This window comes from Parasteatoda tepidariorum, chromosome 3 (assembly GCF_982258835.1).
Source record: "Parasteatoda tepidariorum strain Cologne lab strain chromosome 3, Ptep-v5.0, whole genome shotgun sequence".
Classification (NCBI taxonomy): domain Eukaryota; kingdom Metazoa; phylum Arthropoda; class Arachnida; order Araneae; family Theridiidae; genus Parasteatoda; species Parasteatoda tepidariorum.
The window spans coordinates 6992244-7008293 of record NC_141757.1 but is presented as its reverse complement, the minus strand read 5'-3'; the positions used below and the strand labels follow the sequence as shown (position 1 = coordinate 7008293).

Sequence of the window (16050 nt, the reverse complement as noted above, 5' to 3'; positions counted from 1 at the left end):
ATCAAGAAGCAGTAAATCTTTAGTTACTTTAATTATTATATCTACTTATGCATAATTACTTATTATTTAATAATAAGGTATTTAAATTTCAATATTAATATATTTTTCATAAAACTATTGTTACATAATGTACTATTACTTTAATAAATGTTTAAAATCATAAAATAAATGTACAAACATAGTATCTAATAGAGTTTTATTTTAATTAACAGAAAATTACTTTTGCGGGGGTCGATGGAGATTTCGAAAAATTATATAGGGGTCGATAATCAAAAAAAGTTTGGCGACCCCTGTCTTAGGCATTTTTATTAAAGAATGAACATACATAAAATTACTGAACTATTTTGTTTTAATGAGGAAGTAAAAAACTTCATACTGTTAAAAATCATAATTAAGCAATAAGTTAGTACATTTAATTTTTATGTTTATAATTTAATGAATGAAGAGTTGCCAAATGTATATACACCTAAACTTTTATTATTGTTAGAGTCTACAACCTGCAAACAAGGGGGCCAAATGTAGGCTTTCACCTTGAAAAAATCCACATAACTAGGATAAGAAGAAATTATAACTTAAACATTCCAAAGTGAAGATGTACTATTTCAAGATGTAAAAGGAATTAAATTATTCACCATTTTTTTAAATAAATTACATAAACCACAAAACAAGTTTAGAACAATTTTAATTCAAAATTTTTTTTTCTTCAAAAAAACAAAAAATAAAGATGTGCTATTTCAAGATGTCAAAAGAATTAAATCATTCAACCCTTTCTTTTAAAAGTAAATTACTTAAACCATAACATATTTAGAACAGGGTTGGGGTTTTGGACGTCCTAAACTGGTTTTGGACAGGACACGTGGGTTTTACTGTCTTAAACTGGATAAAACTGTCCAAAACCTTGAACTTTGGTAAAAGGTAAAAATTCTATAGGTGTAACCATTGTACACATAATAATTACATGTATCAAAAAATATTTGATATTTTTCATACAATTCATTTTAACTTAATAAAGGAAAATAATATAATATAATAGGAAAAGGTTTATAATTTTTGAAGCTCCACAATTCATTGAACAACAAAAGTGAAAACCAAATTTAACTTGCTTTTCACAAACAGAATTTTATTTAAACTTTAAAATATGATTTAATATATTACATTCCAGAATGACCAAAAATTTATAAAAGAAACACAAATGATTTTAACTAATTTAAATGATTTTATCTAAGTTGTATTGTTTTATCTGGCAATATTAAAATTAAAAATGTAACTTGCTTTTCACAAACAGAATTTTATTTAAGCTTTAAAATATGATTTAATATACTACATTCCAGAATGACCAAAAATTTATAAAAGAAACACAAATGATTTTAACTAATTTTGATTTTATCTCAGTTGTACTGTTTTTTCTGGCAATGTTAAAATTAAAAATTGAACTTGCTTTTCACAAACAGAATTTTATTTAAGTTTTAAAATATGATTGAATACATTAAATTGTTGAATGACCAAAAATTTATAAAAGGAACACAAATGATTTTACCAAATTTTGTAAACAAAGATAAAATTAAAAAATATCTTTTTATATTTACTGTTGGAAAAATTACAAAAAAGTTAACTGTATGTTAAAAATTGGAAGAAAAAAATTTAATATGGGGACATAAAAAAAAAATCAGGAACTATTCTGTAATTTCCTAAAAATCTGCACAAATTATGCAAAGTCAATAGTAATTGGCTTTTCTACATTTTTCTGTGAAAAAAAAATCCTCTTGGTACAAGTATAAAGAAGAATCACAAGTATAATAATCTTGGTACACAAATACATACTAAAAATAATGATACTTACATGAGTTATCCCTGACGTCCCACACACAAATAGTACCATCTCTTGAGCCAGTAGCAAACATAGCTGGGAAAAAAATTTCCATAAATAGGAATTAATTTTATGTAAAATAATTATTTAATTGATAAATTGAAAATAAATAGGAATAGCCTAATGCCACTCATGGGTGCATAGCCAAATCTTTCAACGAAAAATAAGCACTTTTTAAGTACTTCTTAAGCATTAAAAAAATATTTTTAAGCGCTACATACATCAACAAAATGCAAAATAATTTTCAAAGACTTTACATGATCATGATAAAATAACTAGTGTCTGACAAAGAACTGTTTTCTTGATTATATTAGCCAACCCTGAATTCATACAAATATACACATATTTTAGGATGTATATGAATTATTGCTTATGTTTATGCAAAATAAAAGGAGAATATTTAAATTTAAAAACATTCTAAGTACCTTATGGTTTTTTATAATCCTGATTTTTTGATATATTTACCATAAGCAATTGATTAATAAATTTTTGACATGCTTGATCTACAAGGATTTTATTGTAAATCAGTGGTTTTTCAGCAGTTATTGCAATTTATTTCTACTTTGTTCATAAAATCTTCAGATTTTTCATAAAAAGTTATTGTTAATTAGCGACGTTCAATAAGGAGATAAATATTTAACTCGTCGTTTTGCGGATATGTTATCGACTGTAAACAGTTAGGATTGAAGAATCCAGGTTTCGTTAATAGAAAATATTTAAAACATGCTAATCTCAAGTCGATAATTTTCTTTGTGAATCCACATAAATTTGTTTATCACTTTTTTTAGAGTATTGCTAATGAGTTTTATATGATACTTAAAACTCTAATTTAATTAAGAAAATAAAAAAAGTATAATGTATGAATATTTCAAGCAACAAATTTCCTGTCCATATATACAATTTTGGCGACATGCTGTAGTGAACCCAAATTTTAAATAATTTGGTACAATTGGGTACTTGTACTTCAAGAAGATCTCCCATGCCCACACATGTGATATTAGCGCCAGCTAATCTTCATCAGCAAAATAGCGTATTAAAGTTGCGCTAAGTTTCTCTACATAAGTTAAAATGCTAATTATCAATAAATTAACTAAATAGAGAGCCGTATCGCACATGGAATTAGCTGAAATATATTTCCTTTTCGTCTACATCTTTAACTTAAATTTATTATTTATGTATTTTATTGTAACAGTTATATATTTTTGTTTTCTGCACCAGGGAACTTCGGTGCATAATTAGTTTGTTTATGTTCAACATGGCTTCATACCTGCCTTTGTGTAAATATATAGCGAAAGAATTGAAATCTTTGAAAAAGAATGTAGAATGTGTCACTTGAGAGAACTGATACTTGACGGGCTTGGCTTACTCGAAATAGAATGGAAACATACCAGCCAACACTGGAGAAATAAAATAATGGAGATTTTACTAGTAACATTTCTTAGTCTACGAGTAAAGTTTAGCGTAGTAAAAAATATATGATAGACCCACATTACCTCACTTGAAGGTATACCATTATGTAAGCATTTGCAAAAATAATTAAATGCATTTTTAAAATTTAAATAATTCAGAAAAGCTAAAAACATAACACCATATCATACCATTATCATTAGGGCATACATCTACAGATTTAATGGATCCGGTATGTCTTTTAAAAGTTCCTATATTCTTTAGTGTATTCATATCCCAAAGACATGCCCTGTGGTCACCAGAAACTGTGATGAGGTGATAATCATCAGAGAGCCAACAAATATCATAGATTGCATTATGATGGGCAGTGAATGCTAAAGAACAACAACAAAAAAATTCTTTTAACATGCTCCAATGCAAATATTTGTATATTTGGTGTATATATATATATATATATATATATATATATATATATATATATATATATATATATATATATATATATATATATATATATATAAGTTCAAAATAAAGAATAAAACAAAGAAAAATTATAGACATGAAAAAAAAGGGGGGGGGGGAATAATAAGTAAAAAATAACAAACAACAGATTATATAATATATATAATAATAATTTAAAAAAAAAAAAAAAAAGGATGAAATTTTATTTAAAAAACCAGAAAAATAAAACCGGGAAAAAAAGATATAATCTTTTCTTCAGCCCACACGATTATATCCGCAAAACAGAGTGCTTTCTGATATTGTATCAATCTTGTATTTACTTATTTATTTATATATATATATATATATATATATATATATATATATATATATATATATATATATATATATATATATAGGTTAACAAAGAAAAATTCTCTTTCAGTTATTAAATAATAACTGTTTTTCCCCTTTTAAAACTAAAAATTTAATTTAATTAATAAATTAATATTTGGAAAAACTATATAAACATCAAGTGTCATCAACTACATATTTAATTTGAACTTGAATGGATGAATAAAAAGTATTTTATTAACAATTAAAAATTTGAACAAGATATAGGGAGAATGTGAACTAATAGTAGGAATTGAAAATAAAGTAAAAAGATAAATATTGTTTTTGTTTTAAAAATGTTTAGATAAATTGTGTAAACTTAGAAGCAAAAGCGTCACAGATAACTATGTTTAATAAGCAATTTAACGTATAATTAGAAGGGGCAGCAAGTGCATAAAATAAAAAATTTCGTTATTTTTTGCAAAATTACATTAAAAAAATAAAAAATGTCAGATAGCATGTTTTACTACCCACATTTGAAGAAATGTATAAGCAATTCAAAATGTCTCAAACATTTTATTTCTTACACTTCACAATATTTTCATCCTTGCAGGTGTCAATCAACATAACATCTCCATCTTCATTAGCAACAGCCAGTAAATCAAAATTTTTATCTGCAAAAATAAGGAAAATAATCAAATGAGCCTTAAAGATACATCATATGGCGAGTGATTCTAAAATCATGAGACAACTTCGGAGAAGAGGTATGGCACAGCAAAATAGAAAATATTCTTTCACTTTTGCCCATCAAGCCAGTCATCAGTGCCTGATTTATCATAAGCCCTGATAAAACTAGAGCTAGTCCCCTCCCCCATTTTAGGGTGGGGAGGGGCACTCCTAAATGTTACAAATAATTTCTTTTTGTTTTTTCCTTAAGAGGACGCCATGCCACGGAAGAAATTTTTCATCGCAATTTCTCTTTCTCCTTCATTACTAATTTAAAAGAAAGAAAAAGTAAGTTCAGGCTGTTAATTGTGTCAGCTAGAAAACCATGGAAGTCCGAGGTTTGGGTTGAAGGCCGGAGGTAAGAAGATCAAACAGTGTAGTTCCTACGCGGAAGGATACTTGCCGACAAACACTACTGATAACCACTGCTGAGAGTGAACAGTCTTCTCTCCGTTATTTAAGGAGTTGATCTTTTCAGGGATGAGATTAGCCAAAAAGCAAAAAAGCTGAATTTCCACGATAGTAAATTTTACGCAAGCGCAACCCTTTAATAATAACAGTTTAAGGTAATAAATAATGTGTTGACATACAATTGTGTACTAATCTATCATTATATAAATGATTACATTGATACTTAACATTTTTTAGTGAAAATAAAAATTACCACCTGAAAAAATAAATCTGGAAATTATATTTTTCCCCAGTTCACATAAGAGACAATTATTACTTGAAAAACTACCTGGTTTAGCAAATTAAAACTACTGAGAATATACATTAATATTTCATTTCTTTTAATAAATACTGTAATGTGATTTATAGCAAATATATCAGTAATAATCAGTAATCTTTTTCCCCAAAAACAAATTAAATCTCTTTTTAAGTGATTGCTTTTGTTCGCTATATCTTTTATGTTTTCTACATTTAGTAGTTAGTCCATCTTCAAACATCTTGTGACAAATCCTATTTTTTCTTCTTTGCAAGCACAGAATGTAAGTTTTGAATATATTCCCTTCCAGTTTCTCTGATGTTGTAACACTTACATATACTAATAATCGTCCTTAGAAAAACAGTCACCTTTATAGTAACTAATTTTAAAAAAATGTACTTCTTACAAGAATCGTGACAGTTGATCTTAAAATTGCGTGAATATAAATAACAATTATGGATTTTGAAATCACATGAATATGAAACTAGATATACGATTTTGAAAATGAGAAAATACAAATCACGATTCATAATTTTTAGATTGCGTAAATACGAATCATGATGCGTAATTTTTAGATTGCATAAATAAGAATTATGATGCATAGCTTTTAGAATGCGTGAATGCGAATCTCAATGCCTTATTTTAAAATCACGTATAAATACGAAAATCAATGTTTGATATTATAAACCGCATGAGCAAATCAACACATTGAATTTTAAACTTGCGAGAATCGCTACATAGGTTTTTAAAAAGGTGTAAATACGAATCACAATATCGTATTCAAATATTAATTCAATTTTCAAATATTAATTCATTAAATAAATTTAATAATTTTAGTTTTATATGATTGTAAATTGTAATTATTTAATCAAAAATAACATATTTTAAAGATAACATCAGTGATAATTTCTAACTTATAGCTGTATATGAACAAAAAAATAGTCATGATAAAAGTTTGGGTTGTCATCAGCATAATATTAGTAAGTTTGGGTTGTCATCAGCATGATATTAATAAGTTTGGGTTGTCGTCAGCATAATATTAATAAGTTTGGGTTGTCATCAGCATAATATTAATAAGTTTGGGTTGTCGTCAGCATAATATTAATAAGTTTGGGTTGTCATCAGCATAAAATTAATAAGTTTGGGTTGTCATCAGCATAAAATTAAGTTTGGGTTGTCATCAGCATAATATTAATAAGTTTGGGCTGTCATCAGCATAAAATTAATAAGTTTGGGTTGTCATCAGCATTAAATTATTTTTGGGTTGTCATCAGCATAATATTAATAAGTTTGGGCTGCCATCAGCATAAAATTAATAAGTTTGGGTTGTCATCAGCATAAAATTATTTTTGGGTTGTCATCAGCATAATACTAAAAGTTTGGGTTGTCATCAGCATAAAATTAAGTTTGGGCTGTCATCAGCATAATATTAATAAGTCTGGGTTGTCATCAGCATAAAATTAATAAGTTTGGGTTGTCATCAGCATAAAATTAATAAGTTTGGGTTGTCAGCAGCATAAAATTATTTTCGGGTTGTCATCAGCATAATACTAAAAGTTTGGGTTGTCATCAGCATAATATTAATAAGTTTGGGTTGTCATCAGCATAAAATTATTTTTGGGTTGTCATCAGCATAAAATTAAGTTAGGGCTGTCATCAGCATAATATTAATAAGTTTGGGTTGTCATTAGCATAAAATTAATAAGTTTGGGTTGTCATCAGCATAAAATTATTTTTGGGTTGTCATCAGGAATGTCTAATGTTTTTTTAAATTTTATTATGTAAAATTTAAGCAAAAAGATAAAGTAGTTATTTAAAGAGGTGTCTAATCTTAATAACTGTTTTACAATTATTATTGTGTACAATAATTATATTGTGTACTAATCTATTATTATAAAAACGATTACATTGATACTTAACATTGAGTGAAAAAAAAATTACCAATTGAAAAAATAAAGCTGGAAATTATATTTTTCCTCAGTTAAACAATAATTATAATGATAAGAGACAATTATTACTTGAAAAACTACCTGGTTTAGCAAATTAAAACTACTGAGAATATAAATTAACTAGCTGCCCTTACTGTGGGAGCAACAATGGCCAGTCTAATATGAAAGAGTGGCCAACAAATCTGCCCTTCAGGTGCCTGTATGACCTATGTCATTATCCAGGTGGGCATTGGAAAAAAAAAATTTCCTTTTATTTATTGCTAAGAATGTTTTTATGCTATTTTTTACTCAATATTCGAATAAATTTTTTTAAATTAAAAATAACGATTTTACTTTTTTTTTAAATTTAAAATATTAGCAAATTTTAATAATAATTATTTATTCTGTTTAATTTAAATACCTATGAAAGAAAAAGGATAAATTATAAAAATAGAGAAGTTAAGCTAAATAAGTATGAAAATTGTGTTAAAACTCTCTATACTATTTGCATCAAATTTTATTTATTTTACTAGGAGGCTCCGCCCCCTGCTCACTAACGCTCCTCAACCCCCGAGAATTGCTACGCAATCCTATGTGGTTCACGCTGTGAACCATGGCTCTCTGCGCTCGCTTGCCAATGAACACAATGTTCTAGCACAAAGACATAGTATATTATCATCAAAGACATAGTATTTTATCATCAAAGACATAGTATTGTACTTATGTAGAAGTATTCTATCAATGTTCTTATTTGCTTTTAAAAAAGTATATTAGCTATTTAAATTGTACATGGTGAAAAAATCAAAACATTAGCTAAATAAGAAACATATTAGCAAAATAAATTATCTGAGATAATAACCCTCAAAAAGTCTTTCATTTTCAAGAACACAAAAATTTGCTTTATCGCCAAATGAAATATTTTTTGGTGATCAGCATTATTGAAATCAATTTCTATATTAATTAACATTTGTGATAAAGTACATAGCATTTTAGAACAAAATAAGGATGTTTTACATACAATAAATTAAAATGCATGGCTGTTAGCATCACCCGAGAAATACCACGTGGAGGTCGCCATGCTGCATTTCTAATCGGGGTGTTTTGATTTTGTCAGTTCCCCTTGCCTACTGCCAATAGAACTTTCAATTAAATTTTTTTCCAAAAAACATTTTTTTCTGCAAAGCTCTAAGAAATTAACACTAAGCATTTAGAATTTCTTTGAAAACACAATTAAGATTTGGCATCTTGGAGCAATTACTGAAAGGCTGTCAAATGACTTAACTCTTGACAGGCCAACATAAAGTTGTCCATGACTAAAAACTTGACTACATCTTTAACAGTTATTATTGCACTTGATCTCTGCAATCTACGCCTTCCATAACATTCCTTAATACTTTCTTTCTATACAAAAATTGCTATTTTAGTTTGAAAAATTACATGACAATCAGCAACTGTTTAGATAATTGTTTCGTATTTGATAAGAATTTTGCATTTTATAGCATAAATAACAGCAATTATAAATAAAATTTTGATGATGAGTTAATTAACTCTTTTTCCCCCCAAATTTTTTTTTAATTAAATCCCTTTTTAAGTGATTGCTTTTGTTTGCTGTATCTTTTATGTTTGTTATATTTAGTCGTTAGTCCATCTTCAAACATCTTGTGACAAATCCTTTTTTTTTCTTCTTTGCAAGCACAGAATGTAAGTTTTGAATATATTCCCTTCCAGTTTCTCTGATGTTGTAACACTTACATATACGAATAATCGTCGAACGAATCGCTACATAGGTTTTTAAAAAGACGTAAATACGAATCACAATATCGGATTTTTAAATCTCGTAAATAAATCGCAACACGCAAATATGAAAAGATATGTTTGATATTAAAATCGTGTGAATAAGAATCGAGATATTAGCAGATTCCAGGCTTGGGACCTCTGAAAGGCTTGTCAGAAGCAGCGTCGTTTGAACTACGAAAATCGGATCCATCTGGAGGGCGGGTAAAAAATTTGGAAAATCTTATCTGCTGCGTGTAAAGGGGAGAAAATAGGTAAAATAAGTAAAAATGAGAAAGGATTGGTAGTTATGTAGTTTGAATTTTCTGTTCCTTTTTGAAAATCGGTGAATTTTCTGAAAAAGCAGAATACTAATTTAAAGAAATGAAATTTTTAGAAAATCTGAATTTTTGATAAAAAAGCTGAAATTTAAGAGATAAAAGCGGAAATCCGCTAAAAAACGGAAAAATCTCATCCCTGTCTTTTGCAATCAGAGTTGCTGCAGTTTCAGGAATCTCGTCCCGATACTCTGTTTTCCCCACTTTCAGAGGAGATGCTGGCTATTGACCAGTTAATTGTTCTTAATAGCCACTTATAAAATGTTTTTATGAATAACCTTTTCTGAAGTTTGTTTGTTGTTAGATTGTAAGCTTTATATTTAAGAATGATGTTCTAGTGTACTAGTATTTTTATTTGACATTTTCCAAGCTATCACTAATCAACACAGGCAAATCAAGAGCAAGTCATGAAGTTCCAATTGCTGAAAAAAATACTTCAAATTATTAAAATGCAAACAAATTATTAGAAGAGAACTTCTCCGTTGCGTAATCCTAAGTTATCATCCCATAACTTACTTTCATTTGTATATTTTAGTAATTTCTTTTCAGTATTTGAAACTTCATGGCTTACTCTAGGTTTGTTTGAACTCACTTTTTCTACACTTTAAATTAGTAATGAAGAAGAATTTGTAGACGAAAATTTTCTTCTGCGGTAAGGCATCCTCTTAAGAATTGTCTATTAGAGTATGAGCTAACAAAAATTTACAAATATATTGTAATTTACATCTATTATAATTAATTTAAAAACACTTCATAATTAAACAACATGTAAATTTAGTTTAAAGTAATGACATGGGGCCACAAAAGTTCTGTGCTTAAGGTCCCCGTATTCTAGATCGGGCCCAGCCAGTACTTGTTCTTTCTTATTCATTTTTTTTGCAACAATAATTTTTTATTTCATTTTTTACTTTCACAAGGAAAGGTTTTGAGAAAAGATTCATCATTTTTATAGTAAAAAAAATTTGTTAGCAATTTTTTTTAAAAATTAAAACAAAAATTTCTTCAGTACTGTCTGAATTTCACCTGAACCTCACTCGCGCGATCAGACATATTCCACACTCCTGTTCTTTTGATGTACATGTACCCTGCCTCCCCTCCGAGTTTGTATTGCAGTGACACAGCAACATTGCTGTAGAACGTTCGAGTTCTTGCAGAAAGATTTTTCTTTTGAAAGTAAAATAAAAAAGATACTTTTCTTCCCTATAGAAATTTACACACAATATTTGTATCAGGCAATTAGAAAACCACTTTTTGATGTGCTCAATTAACATTGATAGTATTGTAATTCGATGTAATGTTTTGATTGTATTTTTGGCAGTTATTGCCATTGATTTCTCCATAGTTTTCAAACCCGATATTTTTATACAATACTATTTATTACAACAACATAATCTTGAAACGAAACATGCATTTGAGGAGTCCGATTCGTGTAATTTTGTCGATCTTTTTTTCGGCAATTACTACTACATTCATGATTTTAAATTTTTTTCTTTATTATGATGATTATTTACAAAATGCAAAAAAGGAAATAATTTGTGTGCCGCCCCTCCCTAACAAAATGCGAGAATATCCCCCATAATATTAGAATAAAAAATTATTGCATGTTCATGTAAAAAAAAAAATTATACAGTTTTTATTCTTCTGTAAACACAGAGCTTTTGTTATTTTAAATTAGAAACTTATATGTTTGTTATTTATAGAAATAACATGCAGAAAGATATTAGTGCTAGGGAGTGTTGTGGTAGATAGCACAAAAAATTCTGCCAGAGGGGTTTGTTCTATGATCTTAGAATCACTCTGTATAAAGCTTAGATGACTACTGAACTCTCATTACCTTTACGAAACTTGCTTGCAAACGGCGGCACAAGTCCAGTCTAAAACAAAACAAAAAAGAAGTTTCAAAGCATAACAAAAACACATGTAAGCTTTTCAGACAGTAACAACATTCAAGGTGGTATAAAATATGTTCAATAATAACTGGAATGGATTTATTGCTGAGTTTACAGTACAGTTACTTAAGCAACAGGAAAAAGCAACGCTACACTTAAGAGCCATTTTTGAAAAGCAATATTGCAGCATAGTTTTATTGTCGGTTAGCAAGAACGCATTGACTGGTAACTTGTATTCGTTGACATGAGTGTTGGGGTATTTGGGCCTGCCCTAATCCCTCAGTCCAACTGTTAAAATTATTTATAAAATTGAATACTAAATAAAAATTGTCCTCTCAATATAAAGGATTGCCTGCTGTCCAACTATCATTTACTTTTATCAGTTTACAACTGAAGCTATATTTATGATCATTCAAAAATATAAAAAAAAGGATCGTATCTTTGTCTACAAGAAAAATGATTTTTTAATGTCTTTCCCATAACAACTCATCGATTTCTCAGTCTTAATACAAAAGCAATATCAAGATCATACTACGCCATAAGGCACAAAATACTTTTTAATAGCATAGTGGGGCTTTCCAGAGAACTCCTCCAGACACCAGTCTCGCGTCTTGGCGGGAACTATGGTTACGAAGAAAGGTCACTTCGAATAGGGGTGTGGGGTGAATAGCTTTGTCTTAATCTTAGCATAGGTCGTCGTAAGTAACCCAATCGACACCATCCTTCCTCCATTTCCCTCCCATTAGAAATGTGCTCTAGCTTGTTACCATAGCGGCAGACAGTCCCAGAATTTCAGTTTGGAGGAGTTCTCCTCAAAGCCACACAATAAATATACCTTTTATTTGAGGCTTAAGATGTTATTTATCCTTTTATTTTAAATAAACCTAAAAAAGAAAAAGAAAGTTTTTTTTCTTTTAACCTTGGTTTATTTTTATTAGTTTAAGGTCGCACAAGACTATGCTACATATTTAGAAATCTATTTTTATGAATACCATCATTCATACAAAGCACTGCTTACAATTTAAAAAAAATATCCATGAGCAAACAAGAATATTTACAAAACAATAAATAAAGTAAACACATACTTCTCCATAGCTTTCATAAACGTCTTTTTCTTGACAAGCAAGCCTCTGTATTACGCTGTCTAAATTAGGTATAGAAGCTGAAAATAAAGAATTATAACAAATTGGTTAAAAATGAAATTTTGCTATTACAGGGTTCCCACTCTTTAAACAAAGCAAAAATTAAGGATTTTTTCCAAAAATTAAGGACCTTAAAAATAGTATAATTGTCTATCATCGAATATACCACCAGTGACAGTGACAATTATTTACATTTCTTAAAAAAAATCAACAAATAAAAAAAATTAATAATTTTTTTTAAATTATAATGTAAGTAATGATATAATTGTACAGTAGGGCAGTGTTCCCCAACCCCCGGTCCGCGGACCGGTACCGGTCCGTGGATCAAATGGTACCGGGCCTCACATTTCATTGAAACTGAATTTAAATTCCTAGATTTATACTCCAAATTAAATATATCCGTGTTCCATTAAAATTTTATTTAAAAAAAGGGGCCCCCGAAGGTAGTTACATAATTTTTTTAATGCTTGTAATGTATCATTGTCTCCGATTACCCCCAGATGGAATCGTCTCATTGCAAAGAAACAAGCTCAGGGTTCTCGTTGATTTAACCTTCTAGTAAGTTAAAATGTTAAATAGCTTAATATTTACTTTTTGGTGTAACTGTATTTTATTTTGAAGGCATGTTTAAATATAATTAAATTAAAACTAATAAATCAAAATAATCTAAAATATAAGCAATCAGCGTCCCCCCACCCAGCGGACGGCGGTAAAATTATATAACGTTGACTGGTCCGCGGTGATAAAAAGGTTGGGGAACACTGCAGTAGGGAACCGATTATCCGGAACGATCGGGACCATCGCTATTCCGGATAACTGATTTTTCCGGTTTTCTGAATCACTACAAATACACAAATGATTATTTCCAAAATGATGATAAGGTGAACATCTTTCAAAAAAGAAAGAAAAATCCTAAAATCTTATGAGGAAAAAAAAATTTATTTTTTTTAAATCTGGGGAAATTTATCGAATTTTGTTCCGGTTTTTTGGTTTTCCGGTTTTCTGATTTCCGGATAACGGGTTCTGTACTGTATTAATTAACAGGGTTCATTAAAGTAGGGCCAGGCAATTTTGGCAAGCCCGGATTAGATTTTTTTTTAAAAATATTTTGAGATTGTTAAATGGTAACATCTGTGAAACTAATTCGTATTCCACTTTTAATGATTTCATTGAAATTAAATAGTAAAATTAAGTACAGAAATTAAGATTTGCAAATTTTTTCATACATTAAAAAAGGGTAATAAAGAAATTATTGAAACAAGTTTTAATATTTCGCTGCTAGACATGCATCACATATTCAGTTCTGTGTCAATCATGCTAAATATTTAGTTATGCCTAAAAGAAAAAGGCAAACATTTTGTCTCTCTAAAATGCTGTACACTGAATGCATGGCCTCATTCTAGGTGTTAAAAGAAATACATTTTTTAAAAAATATTTTTGTAAGATGGAAAAAAATCTTTCCTATCAAGTAGTAATACTGAGAAATTAAGGACTTATAAAAACATTGTACTAAAATTAAGTATTTTAAAGGGCCCTTATTTTCCAAAATTATAATTAAGCAGTTTTTAAGGATCGTGGAAACCCTGTATTAAGAGTATTAGAGAACGCTCTTAACTATAAAGTGTAAGCATTTGCCTCAATCTTTGTAGCCGCCAGGGTTGGGTTTTTGCCGTCAAAAATTGGTTTTTGACATGACAGTGGTAAAAACCGTGTTTTTACCGGTAAAAACTGTCAAAAACCTACTGTTTTCTATAATTTATGGCATATAGCGGACAATATATTATTTTCACTTAATTGCCTTTATACCCTGACCCAATACATGTATATAGTGCTATTGATTTTGCAACTATATACGTGTATTCTTATAGAAGGATATACATTCATACAGAAATATTGTAATATACTTATTGAAAATAGTGATACTTAACTTTTATCATTATAGCTTGATTTGCAAAGGATTAAAAATTTTGCACTTCTTAATTGTTAGAAATAAGCAAACAAACAAAAAAACTTGGAACTATTAATAAATTCAAGAACTAAAAAGAAGAATTTAAAATTTGGCATTTCTTAAATATTAGAAATAAGCTTAACAAAACTTTCAAAACTAGTAACTACTAACAAACTCTAAGTCAGGAATGACTTGACATTCGTCAGTAATGTAATATACCAAACAAAATGATGCTTGGAAATGTTGAAAATTTTGTTTAGTATCCTAATATTTTACTTCAAATAGTATGATTTGATATAATCATGTTGGGAAAATGCAAAAATCTGTTCTTAAATATCTTTTAGCAACTTTTTTTCTAATTTTATTGCCCAAAAATGAATTAATTTTAAATCATAAGCAGTTAAACTCAAATTAAAATACAGTTTTCTCAGAACTATGGGTTTTTGACATGACGGTAAAAACCATGGTATAAACCGGTAAAAACCGTCATGTGTCAAAAACTTGCCAACTCTGGTAGCCGCCTTTTTACGCAGCAAGCTATTCTTATACAAGGGACATTTTCGTATCGTGATCTGTCGTGCCAACTACAATCGCCAAGGTGCCAAATACATTTCAAACTTGCAAATTTTTTTATAAAAAACATGTAGATGTTTGCTCGGGGGTGGCTACGAGTTATACCTTTAGAGTTGGTCCTTTTCTGTGATGTTTTTGTTTTAGTTTCTCGCCGGCCACTGCCCGGAAGTTTCTAAAACTTGGCGATTATTCTGCTGCAGATCACGATAAGGAAATCTCTTCACTGGATCAATAAAGAAATACTTTCTACCCCTTTTTTGAATTAAAAAACGAAAATATACATATTTTATTTAGAATAAACCATTTTTATATTTACAAGGCTAGGGAGCGACAAAAAAATTACATTTTTTCTGGGAGTGGCAGGATTAAAATAAAATTCGATGTTCTCCCTGTTCTATGGCATGATTCTAATATAGAATCTGCAGGTTCAAAGGAGATATCTAGTACAACTTTTTTAAAAGTACCTACTATACAAGTTTTCATTTTAAAAATACTATAGAGTCGGAAGATTAGAAGTGGGTGACAAATTTATACATAGAAAAAAGATATTAAATAAAGATACAGATTCGTGACAACAGTAAAAACAAAATCCTAAAAAAATCAGAGATTGATCAACATTAAAAATCAGATCAGTTTGTTAAAAAAATCAGTACCTTGCAACTGTTTAAGATTAGATGGGTAAACATTTCGTGTATTTCCTAATTCACGGCTAGGAAAAAAATTTAAAAGATGCATATTGTGTATTAAAGTTGAATAATCGCAAACAGAAATAAAAATTACTTCTTTACTGTTTTTTTGTTTTGTTTAGTAACTGAATTATCGCGCTAGTTTATGTGCGGTTGCCGCTAAAAACTATATTCGCGATCACAATGCTCGAGTACGCCATCTGGGGAAAAAACGGGTTCCATGTCTTAAACTTCCCCCTTCCTATGGCAAGGATGATCCAGTTTAGCCTTGCCTTGTTCAGCATACATTTTTT

At 29.0% G+C, this 16050-nt stretch overlaps 1 protein-coding gene across 2 annotated transcripts in view; it reads right to left on the bottom strand.

Annotated features, from left to right (window-relative positions):
- The window catches only part of LOC107450413 (WD40 domain-containing protein denticleless), a 50752-nt gene extending 34826 nt beyond the window's left edge, over positions 1 to 15926 (bottom strand). For both annotated transcript variants that reach the window (XM_043055936.3, XM_071186771.2), the window contains exons 1-6: positions 15725 to 15926; positions 12494 to 12570; positions 11354 to 11393; positions 4636 to 4722; positions 3466 to 3648; positions 1841 to 1903 (exon numbers count right to left, since the gene is read on the bottom strand). In XM_043055936.3, coding sequence (XP_042911870.2) covers positions 1841 to 1903; positions 3466 to 3648; positions 4636 to 4722; positions 11354 to 11393; positions 12494 to 12570; positions 15725 to 15806 — 532 coding nt within the window. In that variant the 5' untranslated portion in view covers positions 15807 to 15926. The remainder of the gene's footprint in view (positions 1 to 1840; positions 1904 to 3465; positions 3649 to 4635; positions 4723 to 11353; positions 11394 to 12493; positions 12571 to 15724) is intronic.
- Between the last annotated feature and the right edge of the window lie 124 nt (positions 15927 to 16050).